This window comes from Manacus candei, unplaced genomic scaffold (genome assembly GCF_025592945.1).
Source record: "Manacus candei isolate 608988 ecotype Guabito, Panama unplaced genomic scaffold, ASM2559294v1 h1tg000040l, whole genome shotgun sequence".
Taxonomy (NCBI): Eukaryota; Metazoa; Chordata; class Aves; order Passeriformes; family Pipridae; genus Manacus; species Manacus candei.
Genome location: NW_026138088.1, coordinates 448797 through 468989, shown reverse-complemented (window position 1 = coordinate 468989; position 20193 = coordinate 448797). Strand labels below are relative to the sequence as shown.

General features: G+C 59.5%; 2 protein-coding genes across 3 annotated transcripts; one reads left to right on the top strand and one right to left on the bottom strand.

Moving 5' to 3' along the window:
- Positions 1-267: 267 nt before the first annotated feature.
- On the top strand, positions 268-4619 carry PSMC5 (proteasome 26S subunit, ATPase 5). The gene is made up of 12 exons (XM_051794780.1): positions 268-397; positions 936-1007; positions 1618-1687; positions 1824-1921; positions 2259-2315; positions 2399-2629; positions 2708-2834; positions 2923-3113; positions 3194-3292; positions 3376-3486; positions 3567-3653; positions 3936-4619. The coding sequence occupies exons 1-12, from the start codon at positions 359-361 to the stop codon at positions 3987-3989; spliced, it is 1236 nt and encodes a 411-aa protein (XP_051650740.1). The 5' UTR covers positions 268-358; the 3' UTR covers positions 3990-4619.
- SMARCD2 (SWI/SNF related, matrix associated, actin dependent regulator of chromatin, subfamily d, member 2) lies at positions 3945-20038 on the bottom strand. Of its 2 annotated transcripts, none has more exons than XM_051794777.1 (13): positions 19789-20038; positions 12325-12509; positions 10095-10137; positions 9469-9591; positions 8947-9066; positions 8564-8659; positions 7563-7664; positions 6931-7092; positions 6617-6714; positions 5925-6060; positions 5701-5823; positions 5269-5370; positions 3945-5194 (listed from the first exon to the last, which is right to left on the bottom strand). In XM_051794777.1, the coding sequence occupies exons 1-13, from the start codon at positions 19948-19950 to the stop codon at positions 5141-5143; spliced, it is 1506 nt and encodes a 501-aa protein (XP_051650737.1). In that variant the 5' UTR covers positions 19951-20038; the 3' UTR covers positions 3945-5140. The 2 variants fall into 2 exon arrangements, with proteins under 2 accessions (XP_051650737.1, XP_051650738.1); XM_051794778.1 differs by lacking the exon at positions 19789-20038 and adding an exon at positions 14348-15420.
- Between the last annotated feature and the right edge of the window lie 155 nt (positions 20039-20193).

The window sequence follows — 20193 nt, the reverse complement described above, 5'->3', positions numbered from 1 at the left end:
CGCGCCAACCGACAACTTCCGGTTGGTCCCTTTCTAGCCGCCATCTTGGGAGTGGCGCGCCCCCGCCGCCGCGGCCAGGCGGGCTGCCGAGGGTGGGAGAAGGGGAACGACAACGGGAGGCTCGTGGAACCATAATGTACCCCCTCGGAGGCGTGTCCACAACCCTTTCCGTTCCCTCCGGCGCCTTACAACACAGAGGAATCACCCCTGGCCACGCCAAGATGGCGGCGCCCCGCATCCCGGAGGTGCGGGCGTGTGTGGATCCTGCGGCGCATCGGGGACAGGAAGTGACGCCATCGCGCCAAGCGCGCAGGGGTCGGGCAGCGGAAGGCGGCGGGCTCCATCTTTGTTGGGGTCGATGCCGGCGGAGAAGATGGCGCTGGACGGGCCCGAGCAGGTGGGGTCGGGCCGGGCTGGGCCAGGGTTGTGGACGGGAAGGGGGCTCGGGGCGCTCCGTGCGGCCCCACGGCTCTGCTGCGGCCCGCTCTGCCTCAGGCCTGGCCGCGCCGTGACTCGGCGGGTCTCGCCTCGGCCCCCCCGGGAGGGGTGCGGGACTGGGGTCGGGCGGGAACGGCAGGATTCTGAGAGTGGGGGAGAGAGAAGGGGGGGATCCGGGAGGGACCAAGGTGGGAATTGGGGACCATGGGGCAGAGGATGGAGGGAAAGGGAAAAGGGGGACCCAGGACCCGAGTGGGGGGGAATTGGGGATCGGGGTCAGAGAGGCGGAGGGAAAGGTATCCAGGACCCAGGTCGAGGGGGTCGGGAGGGGAATTGGGGACCGCGGGGATAGAGGATGGAGAAGAGGGAAAAGGGGACCCAGGACCCGGCCTGGGAAGGTTGGGGAGGGGAATTGAGGACTGAGGGGGCAGCACGGAGGCTGGCAGGGATAGAGGTGGGTTTGGGAGTCAGTGCCACTGAGCTCTGCTCTCTCCCAGATGGAGATGGACGATGGGAAAGGTGGCTCGGGGCTGCGGCAGTACTACCTATCCAAGATCGAGGAGCTGCAGGTGAGCCCTGTCCTGCTTGGGGACACCAGGGTTGTGTGGCCGTTTCCCCACAGCTGCCCTGCCCTGCCCTGGAGGGCACCCACGGCCTTCCCTGTGTTGCAGGAGCAGAAGGAAGCTCTTCCCCAGGGGGTGTCAGCAAGTAGGACCCACCTTGGGGGCTCTGGGGGGCACAGGATGAGTTTATGCTCTGAGCTGAGAACTCTCTGAGTGAGGGGCTGCCCACCCTGCAGGGGGGCTTGGCTGTGTCCTGCTGGGAATGACTGTCCCTATCCAGGTCCCTGTCCCAAGTGACACAGGGCAGGGTGGGATTGGATATTAGGAAGAAATTGTCTCCTGTGAGGGCGGGGAAGCCCTGGCACAGGTTACCCAGAGAAGCTGTGGCTGTCCCTGGATCTCTGGAAGTGTCCAAGACCAGGTTGGATGGGTCTTGGAGCAACCTGGGCTAGTGGGAGATGTTCCAGCCTATGGCAGGGGCTGGAATGAGATGGTCTTTAAAATCTTTTCCAATCCAAACCATTCCATGATAACGGTGCCAGTGCTGGTGCCCACACTGGGTTTAGCTGAGCCCTGCCCAGCACCCCAAGGACTCAGCCAGGCTCTGCCCCCACAGCTCATCGTGAACGAGAAGAGCCAGAACCTGCGGCGGCTGCAGGCGCAGAGGAACGAGCTGAATGCCAAGGGTACGGCCTGCACCCTCCTCCTCCTCACCTGGGCTCTGGGCTGGGGGTTGCTGTGCCCTCTGTGCTGCCCCTCTACCCCAGGCAGGGGCTCAGGGGGGAAGCTGTGGCTGGTGCTGAGCTCTGTCCTTCCCCACAGTGCGGCTGCTGCGGGAGGAGCTGCAGCTGCTGCAGGAGCAGGGATCCTACGTGGGAGAGGTGGTGAGAGCCATGGACAAGAAGAAAGTGCTTGTCAAGGTACGAGGCTGAGGTGTCCTGAGGGTGGTCAGAGCTGGGGTGGGGGCTGAGAGACCCTGTGACGTCGTGGGGGTCACAGTGAGTGTGAGCTTGAGCTGGGGGGATGTGACATCTCAGAGATGTGGAGTGGGAGCTCTTTGTCTGCAGGAGCATGTTGGGGTGGCTCTGCTAGGCCCATACCTTCCCCAGGCTGGTGAGAGGCAGGAGAGGCCGTAAGGTGTTTGGTGGTGGTTGAGCTCCTGGCTCCTTCTTCCCGTTCTGAGCAAGTGATGGACATTGGGCACAAGCCAGGGAACTTCCCAGAGAAATAACTCAAGGCGACATCTCTGCCTTCCAGGTGCACCCCGAGGGGAAGTTTGTGGTGGATGTGGACAAGAACATCGACATCAACGATGTGAGTGTTCTGGGGCCATGGGAGAGGTCCTGACTGGTCCCCCAGGACTGGCAGGGACACTGATCCCCCCTGTGTCCCCACAGGTGACCCCGAACTGCCGCGTGGCCCTGCGGAACGACAGCTACACCCTGCACAAGATCCTGCCCAACAAGGTAGACCCGCTGGTGTCCCTGATGATGGTGGAGAAGGTCCCGGACTCCACGTATGAGATGATCGGGGGCCTGGACAAGCAGATCAAGGAGATCAAGGAAGTGATCGAGCTGCCCGTGAAGCACCCGGAGCTCTTCGAGGCGCTGGGCATCGCCCAGCCCAAGGCACGTGCTGCTGGGGGGTCCTGAAGGGTTGTCCCCGTGTTCCCTTCAGGGTCTGATGTGTCTGTGTGCTCCTTTCAGGGGGTGCTGCTCTATGGCCCACCTGGCACAGGCAAGACCTTGCTGGCCAGGGCAGTGGCCCATCACACCGACTGCACCTTCATCCGCGTGTCGGGCTCTGAGCTGGTGCAGAAGTTCATTGGGGAAGGTAGGAGGTGGCCCTGGGGGGGACAGGTGACATCAGGGCTGTCCCCCTGGGTGGTCACAGTGCCAGGCTCAGCCCTGTGCCCCCGCAGGTGCCCGCATGGTGCGGGAGCTGTTCGTGATGGCCCGGGAACACGCGCCCTCCATCATCTTCATGGATGAGATCGACTCCATCGGCTCATCCCGCCTGGAGGGCGGCTCGGGCGGGGACAGCGAGGTGCAGCGCACCATGCTGGAGCTCCTCAACCAGCTCGATGGCTTCGAGGCCACCAAGAACATCAAGGTAGGAGGGTGCCACCCTGCCTGGGGACAGGGACGTGTCCCGCTGGCCCCACGGTGGTGACAGCTGCTGTCCCCGGGCAGGTGATCATGGCCACGAACCGCATCGACATCCTGGACTCGGCTCTGCTGCGCCCCGGCCGCATCGACAGGAAGATCGAGTTCCCCCCTCCCAATGAGGAGGTACGTGGAGGGTGAGGCTCCTCCCCAGCTCTCCCGGGTCCCTGCTGTCCCCATTCCCATGGCTCTAACCCCCACTGCTCCAGGCCCGCTTGGACATCCTCAAGATCCACTCCCGCAAAATGAACCTGACGCGGGGCATCAACCTGCGCAAGATCGCGGAGCTGATGCCAGGGGCGTCGGGCGCGGAGGTGAAGGTGAGCTGGGGGCACTGGGGGGCACTGGGGGGCACCGGGGGTGGCACTGGGGAGCAGTGGGTGACATCCTGTCCCCCCAGGGCGTGTGCACGGAAGCAGGAATGTACGCGCTGAGGGAAAGGCGGGTGCACGTCACGCAGGAGGACTTTGAAATGGCCGTGGCCAAGGTAAGTGTGTGTGGGGGGGGAGGCAAAACAGGGGGTGATGGTGGTTTTTGGTGGCACAGAGTGTCCTGTGCACTGTCTGCCAGGACTTGAGAGCTGCAGGACTTGGAGGGGGTGGGCACTGGGGACACAGAACAGTGCTGAGGGAGTTGTTTGATGTCAGTGATGTGGAAGAGGCTCCTGTGTCTTCCTGGTGCAGGGCTGAAGTTTAGTGTTTTGGGGGGCTGTTAGCACCCAGTTTGGGGGCTGTACACTGGAACCAACCCTTCTCCCATCCCCACCCAGGTGATGCAGAAGGACAGTGAGAAGAACATGTCCATCAAGAAGCTGTGGAAGTAACGGTGAGGCCAGAGCTGCTCCGTGTGTGGTGTCACTTGAATAAAGCGCAGCTGAGGCCAGGCCTGGGCACTGATTTGGGAACAGGGTGGGGGTCAGGACTCAACACAGACACCCCCCCCCAGAGCTGCAGGACTCAACACACCCCCACAGAGCTGCTGCTAACTGGTTTTATTAGAAAATATCCAAAATAGAAAAAAAAAAAAGGTTACACAAGAGGCAGAGCAGGCACCCCTGAGCCTGGGAACACCCTGGGAATATGTAAACGCCCCCCTCCCCTCGGGAGCCTGCAGGTGGGGGGCCAAGGCACTTCAGGGGAACTGGCAGGGGGTGGCACCGTTCCTGTGGTCCCCTCCCTCCATCCCCAGTTATCTCCAGTTCTTGGTGCCCCTGTGACCCCACTGCCACCAGGCTCCTGTGGGCAGAGCTACGCCCTCTGCCCCCTCAAGACGCATCACTAATTATGTAAAACAGGGGGGAGGGGTGGAGGAATGAACTGATTGTCAAACACTTCACCTAAACCCTTGGTTTGTGCCCTCTAGAGCACACCCTGAGCCCCCTGCAGAGCCCAGGCCATGAGTGCAGGGAAGAGGAACTCAATATATTAATCAAATACAAACCCACTGTACAAAACGTTTCCTTTTTTTTTTCTTTTTTTTGTGTATGTGTTTTTTTTTATATAAAACCTGTTCACAAAAATAGTGCAAAACGTCGGGCACCGGCGGGGCCGGGGGGTGGGGCTGGCGTTTGGAATGACAAACTTTGGTTGAAGAGGGGCAGGGCTGGGCCTGCTGGGCTCAGGGAGGGGCTTGGCAGCACCTCCCCCTCGGCACAGGCAGCTCTTCCCAGCTCCCGGAGGTTTTTGGGCTCGGGAGGGGAGCGGGAGGGGCCGCGGGGGCTCTAAAGGAGGGGCGAGGGGCGCGATGCAAAGCGGGAGGAGGGGGCGTAACTGCGGGGCTTTGGGGGGACAGGGGATCCCCCTCTGCGCTCTGCCCGGGGCCAGAACTTCCCGGCCCAGTGGAGCCCAGGGGTGTGAGCGGATCCCAGTCCCTCCAGGCACGTCGGGTTTGTGCAAGTGCTGTTTGATTCCAGTAAGTACCGTCAGGCTCAGGCAGCAGCGAGAGAGGAGGAGCCCCCGAGCCCCCGCCCACCCTTTAGGTGAGGCGGATCCCGAGCACTTGTTCCAGTTCCTGCCGGCGCTGCTGGACCTGGAGGAGAGCAGGGCAGTCAGAGGGATCCCCTCAGTGCCATCCCAACCCCCTCTGCACCCCCAGGAGCCCACCTTGGCAAAGATGTGTCTGCCCACAGCCTCCTGCGCCCAGGGCTGCTGGTAGAACTCCGCCCGCCGCTCCTCCTCGGGGTTCCCGATCACATCCGTGATGATCTGAGCGACACACGGGGTGGGGGGCACATGGAATGAGCACCAGGGATGGACCTGAACCTCCTCCCAGCCCCTCGCTCTGCCCAGCACCAGGGTTTGAGAATTATGGAAGTGCTGAGGTTAGAAAAGACCTTTAAGATCATCAAGTTCAACCATCAACTCATAACTAAACCATGTTCCCAAGAGCCACATCCACGTGTTGTTGAACACTTCCAGGGATGGTGACTCCATCACTGCCCTGGGCAGCCTGGGCCAGGGCTGGACAGCCTTTTCCATGAAGAAATTTTTCCTAATATCCAACTTAACCCTCCCCTGGCAATATGTCCCCTTTACCTTTAGGTCCCTCCTCTGGGATTTGATCCATTCCTGGATGAAATCCTGTGGGTTGTTGCTGAAGCTCAGCATGAAATCCCTCTGTGTCTTCAGCTGGTTGATGGATTCGATGGTCTCATGAATCTGGGGAGAGAGAAGGGGTGAGAGGGAGCTGTGTCCCCCCAAACAAGGCATCACCACGCTGCCCCCAGCTCTGCAGGGCTGTGCCCTGGCAGTGTCCCCACCTTGGCATCCAGGGAGGCGATTTCCTGCTGGTTGGTGGTGGAAGCCAGGAAGTTGCTCATCTGAGCCTTCAGGGGATCGTCCACCTCCACGTCGATGTCGTAGCAGGCCGTCTTCTTCTGGTCATTGGGGTCCACACTGGGAGGACATGGGGTGTTGAGGGAGGGCCCTCCTCAGCCTCCACCCTGCTGTGGGGCTGCATTGACCCCCTGACTGCCCCAAGGAGCCCCCACATTTGTTTGGCTGATTCTTCCCCTCGCTGGTGACTTGTGCTCACTGTTCCTTTGGGCTGGAGACCTCAGAAGCCTCCTGGCCCTCCCCTCCATGGAGCCTGGGGACACTGCCCAGCCTACTGCCCACCCCACAGAGCCCCCCATTCCCAAAGACATGCCCATCCCACTGCCCACCCCACAGAGTCCCCCTTTCCCAAAGACACGCCCATCCCACAGAGGCCCCTATTCCTGGGGACACTCCCCACCTCATGGAGCTCCCCAGCCCCATGGACACCATCCAGTCCACTCCCCATCCCACAGAGGCCCCTATTCCCAGGAATACTGCCCATCCCACAGAACCCCCCAGGGATGCTGCCTGTCCCACTCCCCACTCCACGGAGCCCCCCCATTCCCAGAAACACTGCCCATCCCACTGCCCACCCCACAGAGCCCCCCAGCCCCGGGAATGCTGCCCCTCCCACCTGATGGTGTGGTTGATGATGATGGGATCCGGGTGCTGCAGGAGCCCTGCCAGCTTCAGGGGGATCTCGGAGAAGCGCATGCGGATGCAGTTGAAGATCTGGAGGGGCAAAGCAGAGTGTTTGCTGCCCATGGTAGGGCCTCCTGCCACCTGTCCAGGCAGGTGGGTGGATCCCTAGCCCTGGTTTGAGTGTGGCAAGGTGGTGGATGCAAACCAGAGCCTGGGCAGACTGGAGAGTCTGTGACAGCTGGAGAAGAGGCTTTTCCTGGCTGGAGGGGGTGGGAGGGGTGTTTTTCCCCATCCCAGGTGTGGTACCTGGCGGAAGTAGCGGTTGCAGTTGATATACTCCTTCTCATGGCTGTCCTGCAGCTTGTTGTGCTTGATGTAGAGCCAGAGGGCCTGCATGATGCTGGCCCGGGTCTGGGTGTGCACCCCCAGCAGCCGGGCCAGGCGGGGGTCCAGCTTGTACTGGGGGGGCTGCAGGGACACACAGGGGCAGTCACAGAGTCACTGAGGTTGGAAAAGCCCTCCAAGATCACCCAGTCCAGCCTGTGAGCCACCCCCACCTTGTCCCCCAGCCCAGAGCACCGAGTGCCACGTCCAGTCCTTCCTTGGACACCTCCAGGGACGGGGACTCCAAACCTCCCTGGGCAGCTCATCCCAATGTTTAACAACCCTTTGCAAGAAGAAATTCCTTCTGATGCACAAAGAAGTGGGGGGTCTGTCTGGCACTTGGGAGGCCCCTCTGAGCAGGGAGTCCCACACAGCCCCTGTGTCACCACAGGCTGTGGGTCCATCCCCAGAGCTCCCTGTGATCCCTGTGCCCCAAACCCTCATCCCAGCCCTGCCGCAGCCCATTCCCCACCCTGGGCTGCCCCTCCCAGGTGAGCTGTGTTGGAGGGAGGGCAGCAGGTACTCCCAGCCCCTGTAAGGCCCCAGGGCCATACCTGGTGATCCAACATGAGCAGCAGAGTGCACTTCACATTGACATCCCCGGGACGCTTCACCTGGAAGCCGTCGGTCTCCTGGGTCGTGGGCATCCGGTGCCACTGCGAGACCAAGGGGACACTGGTCAATCCAGGACCAGGACAGGCCTTGTGTCTGCAGAGCCAGTGCTCAGGCTCTGGGCAGGGGTCTAGCACAGGCAGACAGCCTGGAGCCCACCTCTGGCAGCTCCTGGGAGTCTCATCCCAGTGGGTGACACCCAGTCCAGCTGGATGTGCTCCAGCCCAGTGATGGATCAGCATTTTGGATGGGCTGGGGCAGTTCCAGCCCCGAGTGCTTGATGTCAAGGGCTCCAACAGCTCCTGGAGCCAGTGCAGGATCAATCCTGCCTCAGCCACTGCAGGGGATGCACATCAGAGCTGCTCACAATCCCACATGTGGAGGGGATTCCCATCACATCGAGCACCACCACAGAAATAAGTGTTTCCCACAGGAAAAACCATGAGCTGGGTGCAGGGCAAGCCTGCTCAGGAGCTCCAGGCAGGAGCACCCAAGGAAGGCCTGATCCCACTCACAGTGCTTCACCTCCCTGAGGACCTTCCAGCAAGGCTGACAGGCAAGAGGGCAGCCCCTTCTTCCCACGTGGCACCAGATGTGTGGATGAGCCTCCTGTGGCATCATCACCCTTGTGGGGCCTCCCTGTGCCAACCTGGGGGATCCAGGGCTGCCTGAGCAGCCTCTGGAGCCACGTCCTCACTGCAGCCCCACAACTCCTGGCTCTGGCTGCAGACTTTGCAGGGTGGGGGCCAGGAACCAGTACTAGGGAAGAAAATGCAGCCCTAAACTTGAGCCTGGAAAGCAGCGTGGGCCCCTGAGGAGGGTCTGGCACCCCCTGGCACACAGAAACACCCCTTGCACACCCCTCTCTTGCAGCAGGACACGCCCTGGGGTGGGGAGCTGAGCACCCAGAGGGGAAGCAGCAGGACCACCCCTCATGCCTCACCTCCACCAGATGGTTGTCTGGGCCATACAGCTCCTTGTCCAGCTCGATGACAAGGCTCTTGAAGAAGGAGGAGAATTTCCTCTTCTGCTTGCTGGGCTGCAAACAGAGCAGCAGAGACTCGTCTGACCCCCCCTAGCCAGGGAGGGCCCCAGCCCAAACCCACCTCCAGCCCCTGAAGCAGGGCTGTGTCCATCCCAGACGAGCTCTTGGCTCACAGCACCAGCCCTTCATCCTCCTGGATCCTTACAGACCAGTCCTCCTCCCACCACTTCATCCTCCTGGACACTTATGGATCAGCACTTCTCCCACCACTTTATCCTCCTGGATCCTTGTGGACCATCACTTCTCCTCCCTCTACCACTTCATCCCTCCTGGATCCTTACATCCTCCAGCAGTTTGCCCTCCACACGCAGCTCCCAGGAGGCCACACGCTCCCCCCCCTCTCCCTCTTCCTTGGCTGGGGTGAAAGTGTTGGAGATGTAAATCCTCAGCTTCCGCTTTTGCTGTGGAATGGGAAAACAGAGGGTGAGGGTGACTGGAGTGAGAGGGTGACTGCAGCACCCACTTCTACCTCTGCACGAGAGGAAATGGTCTCAAGTTGCACCAGGGGAGGTTTAGATTAAATTAGATTAATTATTACATTAAATATTAGGGAAATTTTATTCACAGAAAGGCTTGTAAAGCACTGGAACAGGCTGCCCAGGGATTTGATAGAGTCACCACCCCTGGAACTGTCTAAAAACTGTGTGGACGTGGCACCTGGGGACGTGGTTTAGTGGTGGTGCTGGGCTGATGGTTGGACTCGATGGTCTTAGAGGGTTTTTTTTCCATCTTTGACTCATGCTGTGATTCCATGCTCCCGTGGTTTGCAGCCCCCACCCCCCCCAGGCAGGGCTGCCACGCACCGTCAGGGGTTTCTTTATGGCCTCCTGGATCTCCATCCTCTTCCGAGCGATGGTTTGGTCCAGCTTGCGCTCGAAGGCCAGGAGGTCCATGTAGGCCTGGGACTCTGGGACCAGCTCCCTGATCTGTCACACAGAAATGGTCACTCTGGATTGCTGGGCTGGGGCTGGATCCCCCCACAGCCCCAGCAGCACAGCCAGTGCTGAGCTGACACGCCGAGGAGCCTTCAAGCAACAGGTCCAGCACAACAGCACCAAGTTCTTATTTTAAGCAAAGACTGCAGCCCTGCAAAGCTCTCCCCAGATCAGTTCAGAGCCTGTCACAGGCATGAAATGAATTCCTGGATTGTCAAGAGGGACCTCCAGGAAAGGCTTAGGGTCTTCCTGAGGTCTCCACCCCAAGCCACTGCTGTTCCCTGCTTGCTCTAAGTCTTGCTTGTCCAACTTAACACACCCCAAACCCCTCCTGCCACCCCAGAGGAAGAGACAGAAATATTCCAGGTCAGTTTGGGACTGAACAGAAATGCCCAGTGGGCAGGAGGCAGCTCAGTAGATCCTCCTTTTGTGGGGACCCCATCACCCCCCTGCAGCAGCTCAGCTGCACCCCCCCATGCCAAGGCATCACTCACCCTCTGTGGCAGCACCTTGTCAGCCATCTTCCTCCTTTTCACCCTGCAAAAGCACAGAGACAGGCAAAAACCACAACCCTGCAGCACCCACAGGACATCCTGCTGCCTGCCCAGTGTGGGGATGGATATGGGGAAAAGGTTCTTCCCCCAAAGGGTGGTTGGCACTGAACAGGCTCCCCAGGGCAGTGGGCACAGCCACAAGGCTGCCAGAGCTCCAGGAGGGTTTGGACAATGCTCTGAGGGATAGGGTGGGATTGTTAGGGTGTCTGTGCAGTCCTTGTGAGTCCCTTCCCACTCAGGATACTCCTGATGACTGTGGGAGAACGGTGTGGGATGTCAGAGCCTGTCACCAGGGAAGGAAATCCAGGCTTCAGTTTGCTTTGCTGCTGCAGGGCAGGAGCAAGGGGAGGTGGTAAAGGCAAAGCCATGGTTTCAGGACAGCCTTCCCGAGTTTTCTTTCTGGGAACAGCCATCACAATCTCCCAGGGCTACAAACCAAAGCCAACTCCAAGGAACTCACTTAAAACCAGCTTAAAACAAACCAGCCTTACCACAGTGGGACCAAAATCCTGGCGGACAGAGGGAGCAAGGTGGGCTCCAGAGCCACAGCAGCTGCTCAGAGCCAGCTCAGCTCAGCCCAGCCTGCACACCCCAGGCTCCCACCAGCCTGAGCCCACCCTGATGCCCCCCTGAGCTCCTGCTCAGTGCCTGGACACAGCAGGGAACACTCTCCTCCTGCTGTGCTGCACAGGAGACGGGGCAGAGTCCAGCAGCACCGGGAAGTCCCGTTTCTCTGGCAGCAGGATAACCCACGTGGGAGTCGGTGCTGCCACCCCGAGGGGCCCAAGGTACAAGAGGCTGCCCCAGGAGGACATCTGGGAGGGTGGCCCCAACGAAGAGCGGGGTCAGAGCCCCTGCTGGAGCTCTGCCTGCCACACAAACACCTCCTGGCCACCCCCATTAGCAGCTGGCAGCTCCTAATCCCTGGATCTGCAGCCAGCCGGGAGCAAGGACACCCGGTCAGCCGGGCATGGCTGATCCCAGCTCCCAGACCCCAGCCCTGGGGAATGGGGACACAGTATCTGGCTGCTGACGTCCCTGCTGGGGACAAGCTGCTCCCTGCCCTTAATCCCCAGCTCGCCCTGGAGCACCTTTGGGACGCACCAGCTGCTGTGGGTGCCCTGAGAGGGATCACGGAGCAGGGAATGGGACCTGAGCATCCATGAGCACCCAGGGATCCTGCCCTGAGGAACAGCTCCCAGTAATCAAGAAGCCCTCACGGAAAACGGGAACAGCAGAGGGATTAGTGGTGTTGTAAACAAGCAAGGAGCTGCTGGCACAATGCCCACAGAGTCCTGCCCAGACTGCAGCTCCCGGGAGCTTCCCTACAACCTCCAACCCCCCTGCTGTGCTTCCAGCCATGCCTGTGCCTGCCAGAGCCTGGACAGACCCCTGTGAGGAGGAGACAGACCCTGACAGGCACAAACACACACCATGAGGCTCTTTGGTTACTGGTGTGAGTCATCCTGGCCCCATCACCACCCTGTCGCCACAAAATATCCCATTGCCGAGCTCTGGTAGGTTCCCTGCTGCCTGTGGTGCCAGTCTGGGGGAAATCTCTGCAGCAGGGCAGGGAGCTGGGGGTCTGTGCATGACATGACAGTTGTCAGACACTTCAATAGGGACCAGGAGAGGTTTGGGGATCCTAAAGACAGTCAAACTGAACACAGCCCTGGGCACTCTGTCTTAAATTAAATTAATCTTTTTATACCTCAGTATCTGCAGGGATATCTCACTAAATAAATACATGTTTCTGAAACAGGGCTCTCCAGTGCTCTGGAGAAAGTTTCACAGCAGATCTTCTTGTGACAGTGACTGGGGCTGGTTTTAACAACACAGCTCATGGCTGCAGTTTGGATGTAAAGTAGCAAAACATGAGGGAAGACACAAATGGCATTCATTTGGAAGCAGTGATGCAGCATCCTTTCAGTATAGATTAGTTAGCCCTGGGACTGTGCAAGGACAGACTGGATGGGGCTTGGAGCAGCCTGGGACAGTGGCAGGTGTCCCTGCCCATGGCAGGGCGTGGAACTGGATGGGCTTTAAGGCCCCTCCCAACCCAAACCATTCCATGATTCCACAAAGTGCAACCAGGACCCAGCAGGACAACCCCCCCTCCTCCTGCCTCCCGAGGGTGTCCTCCCTGGAGCAGAGTGTTCCAGCCCCTTACCCTCTCCTCTGGGTGGCCATGGGTGGCTGTGCCTGGGGGGTCAGCAGGCGCTTCCTGAAGGGATCCATCATGGATTGGGGCAGGCCAGGCCTCATCGGGGAGGCTGCTCCGTACGGGGGGGCTCCAGGGGGTCCCACCTGCAGCCCTGCCATGGGCATCCTGCCCCCGGGGGGCATCCCAGGGCGCTGTGGGGAGAGAGGAGGGTGTGAGTTAAACACTGCTGGGTCCTGCCAACCACCCACCCTCCGCCCCCTTCCCCGGCAGAGATCCCTGAGGGTGTATCCTGCAAGGACAGGGCAGCGAGGAGGGAAGGACAGCAGGAGCTGCAGCCTTTCCTTGCCGCAGGAAGAGCAATGGGAAAGCAGAAGCAGGAGGAGCAGAAGCCACAGGGGAAGCGTGCCCTGCCAGCTGGCACAGGGCTGAAGCCACTCGTGGCCCGGAGCCACCAGACCTGGAGTGTCACGAGGGCACTGCCTGCAAAGCCTACTCAAAACACTTAAATGGGGGCCTAGAGAGGTTTGGGGATCTTAAAGACAGTCAAATACTTACTGAACACTGCCCTGGGCACCCTGTCCTAAATTAAATTAATCTTTTTATACCTCGGTATCTGCAGGAATATCTCACTAAATAAATACATGTTTCTGAAACAGGGCTCTCCTGTGCTCTGGAGAAAGTTTCACAGCAGATCTTCTTGAGACTAAGTGATTGGGGCTGGTTTTAACAACACAGCTCATGGCTGCAGTTTGGATGTAAAGCAGCAAAACATGAGGGAAGACACAAACTGGATTCATTTGGAAGCAGTGATGCAGCCCGGGGATGTTGTGGGTTGTGCCGTGGGTTCCTCTCCGGAAAGCAGCACGGGGAGGGGGGGGAAGCAGGGCAATCCCACTTCCTAACAGCAGGCAGGAAGAAAGCTGAGGGCTGGAGGAAGCAGCCAGCTCCATCTTTCCCCTTCCAGGGACCCAGACAGGGAATTCAGGAGACACGACAATACCCAACCACTGCAAGGGCTCCCAGCCCTGGGGCACCCCCAGAGCAGTGGTTGGGCCTCACAGGTGCCACCAGGTTAACACCCACCACCCTACTGGGATCCTCAACAGTCGGTCACAGCACCCCATGACCCACCAGCTGCCCCTACGTGCTCCAGCCTGCTCCACCTGAGGGCTGAGCCAGCAGCTTCCCGGGATCCTTTGATCCTTGAGGCTGGGAGAGCCACCAAGCCAGCAGAGCAACATTTCTCCCCTGCCTCAGGCTCTTCGACGTGCCAGGACATCCCCTCAGCTTCTCTCCCCGTCCTGCCAGGGCACAGGACTGTGCTGTGAAGGGATTTAGGGAAGCCACCTCCTTACCTGCACACGGGGATCAGTTTTGGAGCACACCCTGGATGCAGGAGGGGGAGCGCGGGGGCACCGCCCTCACTGAGAGCTGCAGCCAAAACACACCCCCAGAAAACACACCCCAACCTCCCTGAGAAGCTGCTGAACACAAAGCCAGGAGCCTGAGCCGCGCCACGGGCGCCTCTGCGAGCGGGAGACGCCGAAAAGAGCAGCGTGTTCCAGCCGGGAGCCGGGGCAGCGGCGGGGCCCCAGGATTAGTGCCGCACGTGGGAGCTCGAAAACACACGCACGGCACAGGCTGAGCCCGTTACACAACCAAACCCGGCCCAGCCGCCTTTGAAGAGGCACCTCCAGAGCCCGGGCTGGCTGACCTGCCCTCGCTACAGGGCAGGAGCCTCCTCCTTCCTCCTCTCGGCTCCCAGATGTTCCCCTCTCCCCTCCGCATCAGCCCCACTTGCGTAACTCCTCGTGACTGTGTCAGCATCACCCCGGCCGGCAGCACCTTTTTTTTTTGCCAAAAACCACAAGGCAAGAACACAGTTTCGGCGGGTTTATCAAGAAATCCGTTGTGGCAGGGCTGGGAGGAGGGGCAGCCCCACGCCCTTCGCAAAATGGAAAACCACAGTAAATATTGTTGTGCCACTCCAGCACGGAGGACTGTGTAGCCCATAACAGTGCTGACTCACCTGCAAAGGCTTCTGGGGACTAGATAAACCGAGAGAAGCAGCTGGGAAACTTTTAATTTGAAATCTCTGGGCCCCAAGAGGAGCTCAGTGTAGTGCTGAGGCTGCAAACAGAACCTGCAGTTCCCCAGAAGAGGCAGATGGCTGGTAGGGAAACCCTTGCCCTGGGTGTTTTTCAAGCCCACACGTGATCAGTGCTAAAGGAAAACTGCTTGGAAGGCCAGAGAGGTTCCTGACATGACTACACAGACCCTTCCCTGCACATGGAATGCTGTTGGCAGCTTGCTTGGAGGTGGCATGGCCACAACCAGCTCCTGTCCTTCAGCCAGGGCAGCTCTTGTCATGCCCTGAGGTCCCTCCTATCTTCCTCTGCCACTCCATGGGTCACATTCTGATCTATCCCTCAAATGAGAGATTTGGAGGCTTGGCTGAAGTCAGCTGAGGGAGTCTTCGACAGCTCCACATCAGTGACAACACCTTCTGCAAGGTCTCCTGCATGTCCATCTGCTCTTTGGAGGGCCAGACTGCTCAGTTGAAACAATTCTGTTGGCAGGGAGAGGTTCAGCACAAAGATGAACAGATCTGTCACGCTTCAACTTTAACATCAACTCCAAAAGCACCTGAGAGCCATCAGCCACAGTTCAGCTGGCAGGAGAGCGAGTTCCAGCCCACCAGGGACCTGCATTTGATCGCTTGGACGAGCAATAAAATGGAGGGCAGAACCCTCCACAGGGATGTTTTTTCCTCTCAGTTTACCCTTAATCTTTTCACATTTCTAACAGAGAAGCCTCTTGGCTCAATCAGTGACTGCACCTCTGTCCTGGGCAGTCTCAGCCTCTCACCTCCTGCCCAAAGGCTGCCAAGACCCATCTCACGCAAGCGCAGCCTTAAATCTCCAGCTAAGCCAGGAAGCAGCACCACAGCCCTGGGGGTGAAGCCTGTTTCCAGCCCCTTTTGGAAGCCCTGGAAATGAGCAGGATGCAGGAGGGCTTAAACTCAGGAAATGTCATTAAACCAGCTCAAACCAAGGAGTCCTCCCTCAGTTCATTTCTGTCGAACACCCCCTGTCCCTCTGCCTACCCCTCCGGGTCCCGCCTCGTCCCCTCCCCGCCAGCGGGGCGGACAAAGGGCAAACCGTGCAAGCTCAGCGCCGAGGAACAAGCTGGATCCCATCCAGCCTTCCCTGCAGAGCCTTTGGAAATGGGACAGAAAACAGCTTGTTTCTGTTCCCTGCCAAAGCCCAAGGAGCGGATGGGGCCGGCTGCGGTTTCGCGGTTCATCCCAGGTCAGTGCACAGGCCGCTCGCCTTTGGGGAGCTCTGCTCAGACTCAGCCTCAGCCCAGTCCAACGGGAGGCTGGGAGGCTTCCTGATGGATGTTCGTTGGCATGATGGGAGCCTCTGTGCCTGCCAGAGGCCCCTTCTTGAGGAAGGGCAGCTCAGAAATTAGGGGCTGGTAGCAGAGAAGCAATAAATCACAGGATGGGGCTGCAGGAGGAAGAATGAGCTTGAAGCAAAGCAGCAATTCTAAAAACAGCTCGAGAGCCTCTTCATCTTCCCTCCAAGGTCACGGCTCTTCCTGGCATCTCCACAGCGAGGGGGAAAGGCTCTTCCCAACACACGTCCTGTTCTGCTCCATCCAGAGACGTGTGATCAACTTTGGACACGCTAACAAGTCAGGGAATGGGAGCTCAAATCCATCCTTGCCTGGGGCTCTGGGAGCAGAGCCCTGGCCAAGCAAGAGAGCTCTTCTTGCACATTCCTTCCCTCATGCCCAGGCAGCAGCACTTCCCATCAGGATTCAGAAACAAACTCTGTTCAAACAGGATTTGAGCTCCACATCAGGCTGGGCTCAAGGAGAGCTCGGCTGCCTAAAGCCACCACTCAACCAGGGGCTTTGCATGGATCGGGACCAACTGAGCCCCCCAGCACACCCCAAAAGATGTTTCCCCTTCTTTGTTTGTCCTTATCTGTGAACAAATGCCTCTGGGAAAGTGCCAGGAAGAGCCTGGGTTGGTGCTGGCAGGGATCTTGATCTGGGAGGTGGTGGTGCTATCAAGATGTCATTGCAGGCTGCAATCACTCCCTCAGCTCCCTGCTCCCAGCAAGCCCCAAAACTGCTCCCAAACTTCCCCATGCATCTTATCATGCTTGGAAAAGCTGTCAGGTTTGAATATAGGAGGAGCTTCAGGAGCCAGATCACTTATCAGCTAAAAACCATAGACAAGGAAGTAGTAAATCAGAGAGAAGGGCACGGCACCAGGAACAACCTCCCAGCAGATTGAGGACACGTGCTGGGAACGTCTCCAGCACCAGCAGAGCTCTCTGGGTCCAGACAAACCTGCTCATCCAAGGTCTCACACCTGGAGCTGTGGATGTCATGGGAATCCAGATCATAACACGGGCAGTAACAGCAGCAGGAACAAGGAACAAAGGTGTTGGGTTCCTCCCCAGAGCTGCTAACACAGCGTGAGGCACAGGGGAGGAGCAGGGATGGGTGCCTGGCACAAACCCCAGCAGTGCCAAACTGCCCAGGAAGCCGCTCCTGGGAAGGTCCTATGGAGGCAGAGGGGGTGAGGGCCTCCAGTTCTGAAGATGTTGTTGTTCCCCCAGAACTTCACTGTCAGGCAGTCTCTGCTCTGCCTTCCTCCCCCTTGCTCCACGAGGACACTGTTCATCTGCTTTGTATCATCGCTGAAACCAACTCCAGGCTCGGGTTGTGATGAAACCTGCCTTGGAAACCCTCTCCCTTGGGAAGGGTGGGGTCATCCAGCACAAGCAGCATCCCAGCTTTCTGGATCAGCTCCAGCCCTGGCTGTTGTCTCCAGGCCCCCTTCAAGCCAATCCAAATGAGCAGGAACACTGTTCTTCTCTGCTCTCAAACAGGGTGGATTTCTCCCGTTCCACACTTCATCCTCTCCAATGTGTCCAGGCCTCCCCAGCTCTCACCTGGCTCCACACCAACAACCTACACTTCTCCAGCTCCTCCATCCCACTGTCTCCATGTATTTCTCCACAAAGCACGACTCTGCTTTCCTTCCCACTGCCACCTGCCCAGGGATAGGATCACTGAGCTGCTTCCAGGCTTAGGAGCTTCCTGGACTGCAGCAGCCTCCTGTTCCATGGAAACCAGGTTCTGCAAATATCAATGAAACCCCTTTACAGAGACACCTAATTTTGCCACCTCTGTGCACCAGTGAAGCATCAGCTTGGGGTCACTGTGAGGCCAGAGCACTGCCTTCCAAGGTCCCATCTCCACACAGACCCACACCAATCCCTGCCACAGTGTCAATCCCATAACTCGGGGAAAAACTCTCCTAACTCCAAAACTAGTACCTGAACAAAGAGCATGGCTCCTTTCTCACTGAACTTAGTGGGACAGCACAACATGGATGCTGGGGCTCAGGCTCAGCATCTCTGCTGCCCCAGGCACAGGGACAGGGATCAGGATGGGGGATCTGCCCACAGACCCACCACCACACAGCCTGACAGCTCAAGCTGATCACCCTCCTCTCTTTCCTGCTCCAGGCATGGCACCAGCACCTGGCTGCTCTGACACATCAGCTCCCAAAAGGAACCCCCAAAGGGAGTCATCCTCTAGGATTCCCCATTTAAGTCTCCAGTAAATCCCCAGCAGGCCCAAAGGATGTCAAAAGGACGAGCATATGTTTCATAATCCAGTGATTAGAGCCCCTAAGCCCTCACTGGAGTGGATGGGGCCCGTTGTGTCTCCTGGTGCCCCAATAACGAAGCTCTTCATTAAGCCGGGACTAACAAAGCCGAGAAGTCCTCTGGGCACAGCAGGGATGGGCACGGGGAGGGGAGGGGTTGTTTTTCCCAGCCTAGGAGTTGCAAAACAAAGGACAGACCCTCCCAGATCATCTCCCTTCCCAGGCACAAGGATGCAGCTTGTGGCTGGACATGAGGCCACTCATCCCCAGCCCCGGGGCTGATGCCACAGGGAGGGATGCATGGGATGCATCACCCCGTGCTCCCAACACCTGCTGTGATCCCAGCCAGCAGCAGGGAGGGGGGAAAGCCAGCATATGCCAGCCTGGCTCCAGCTTCCCAGCTGGATTTTGCAACCTGCCCCATGGAAGGTCAGGGCAGACCCAGTGCCCGCTCGCCTCTGCCTCGAGTTACGGCCGTGGCTGAGCCAGCTCCATTCCCAACACCATTTTTTGGCGTTTTTTCAGGCTGCAGGAGGAAGTCGTTTCCTCATCCTGCATTAGCGAGCTGGAATTTCCCTCAGCTTGGGCTATTTCTGAAGTTTTAATTAATGCAAATAAGGCACAGCTCTGGAGGAGGCATCGGCGCCCATGAGAACGTGTTGTTGCACAACCACAACCGGGCTCCTCCATTTCCAGCCTGCCCGGAAAACTCAGCCTTACACCAGAAAACTAAGGACCAAAATAATCAGCACGAGCCTCAGAGCGAACCGACAAGCTGGGTGTGCAAGGGGGAGCAGGAGGGTATGTCAGGATATACTTCCTACTGTTGGAATATCACAGAAACATGGAATGGTTTGAGCGGGAAAGGACTTTAAAGATCATTCAGTCCCACCCCCTGCCATGGGCAGGGACACCTTCCACTAGCCCAGGTTGTTCCAAGCCCCATCCAACCTGGCCTTGGACACTTCCAGAGATCCAGGGGCAACTACGGCTTCTCTGGGCAACCTGTGCCAGGGCCTCCCCACCCTCCCAGCCAAGAATTCCTTCCCAATATCCCATCTAACCCTGCCCTCTGCAGTGTGAAGTCATTCCCCCTTGTCCTGTCGCTCCAGGCCCTTGTAAACATTCCTCTTACTGCCTGGAAATACTTATAAGAGATGCTCAGGCTGGAAAACGAGCGATTTGTTTGCTTTTTGAGGGCTGCTCCCTGTTTTGCTTTCCCCCAACGTTACCAAGCACCTCATCCACCACTTCACCACCTCTTTTTCCTTCCCGAAGATCCACAGAGGATGCACAGAGGATGCACACCTGCACCGCACACACCTCGTGGTTACCTCCACCTCTGCCAAGGACGCAGATAAAGTGTTCCAGGCGGTTCCCGGCCGTGGGATGGGATGGGGTGGGATGGGATGGGATGGGGTGGGATGGGGTGGCTGCGGACCCGGGCCGGGGCTCACGGTCCCAGCACCCCCGCCCCGGGGGGGTCCCCCCCGCTGCGTGTTGGGCACGGGCCCGGACAAACTTTTACCGGGGTTTGAGACTAAAAAGTGGGAGGGAGGGACGAAGGAAGTGTCCCGAGTAAAACGCGAAGGAAGAGGGTCCCACCGGGGCTCCGGGCGGGGGTCCCGGGCCCTGCTCGGGGCGATGCCGCCCAGGCCCGGCCACGCTGCCCCGCCAAGGCCCCGCGGGCCGGCCCAGCACCGCCACCCTCCCCAGAGCCCCTCGGAGCCCCCTCGCCCCCCTCGCCCCGCCGCGGTGCCCCCCGGGCTCCTCACCTGGTACTGCGCGGCGGCCGGGCCCATGGCGCGGTACCCCGGGGCGGCGGCGGCGGCGGGCGCGGGGCTGGGGCCGCGCAGCAGGGCGGTGGCGGGCCCCGGGGCCGGCGGGGCGGCGGCGGGGGGCAGCGGGCTGAGCGGGAAGGCGCCGCGGCCGGCCATGGCGGGGCCGGGCGGACGGACCGGCGGGCACGGACGGGGAGGCCCCGGCGGCGGCTCCGCTGCGGCGGCGCCCCCGGAGCGAGTCAGCGCCAGGCGCCGCTGGCCCCGCCCCCGCACACCGGGACACGCCCACGGGGATCGCCCCGCCCCCGGAACCCCGCCCACTGCCAGCTCAGGCTCCGCCCACTGGGCGTGTGTGTGACGTGTGTGACATGTATGTGTGTGTGTGACATGTATGTGTGT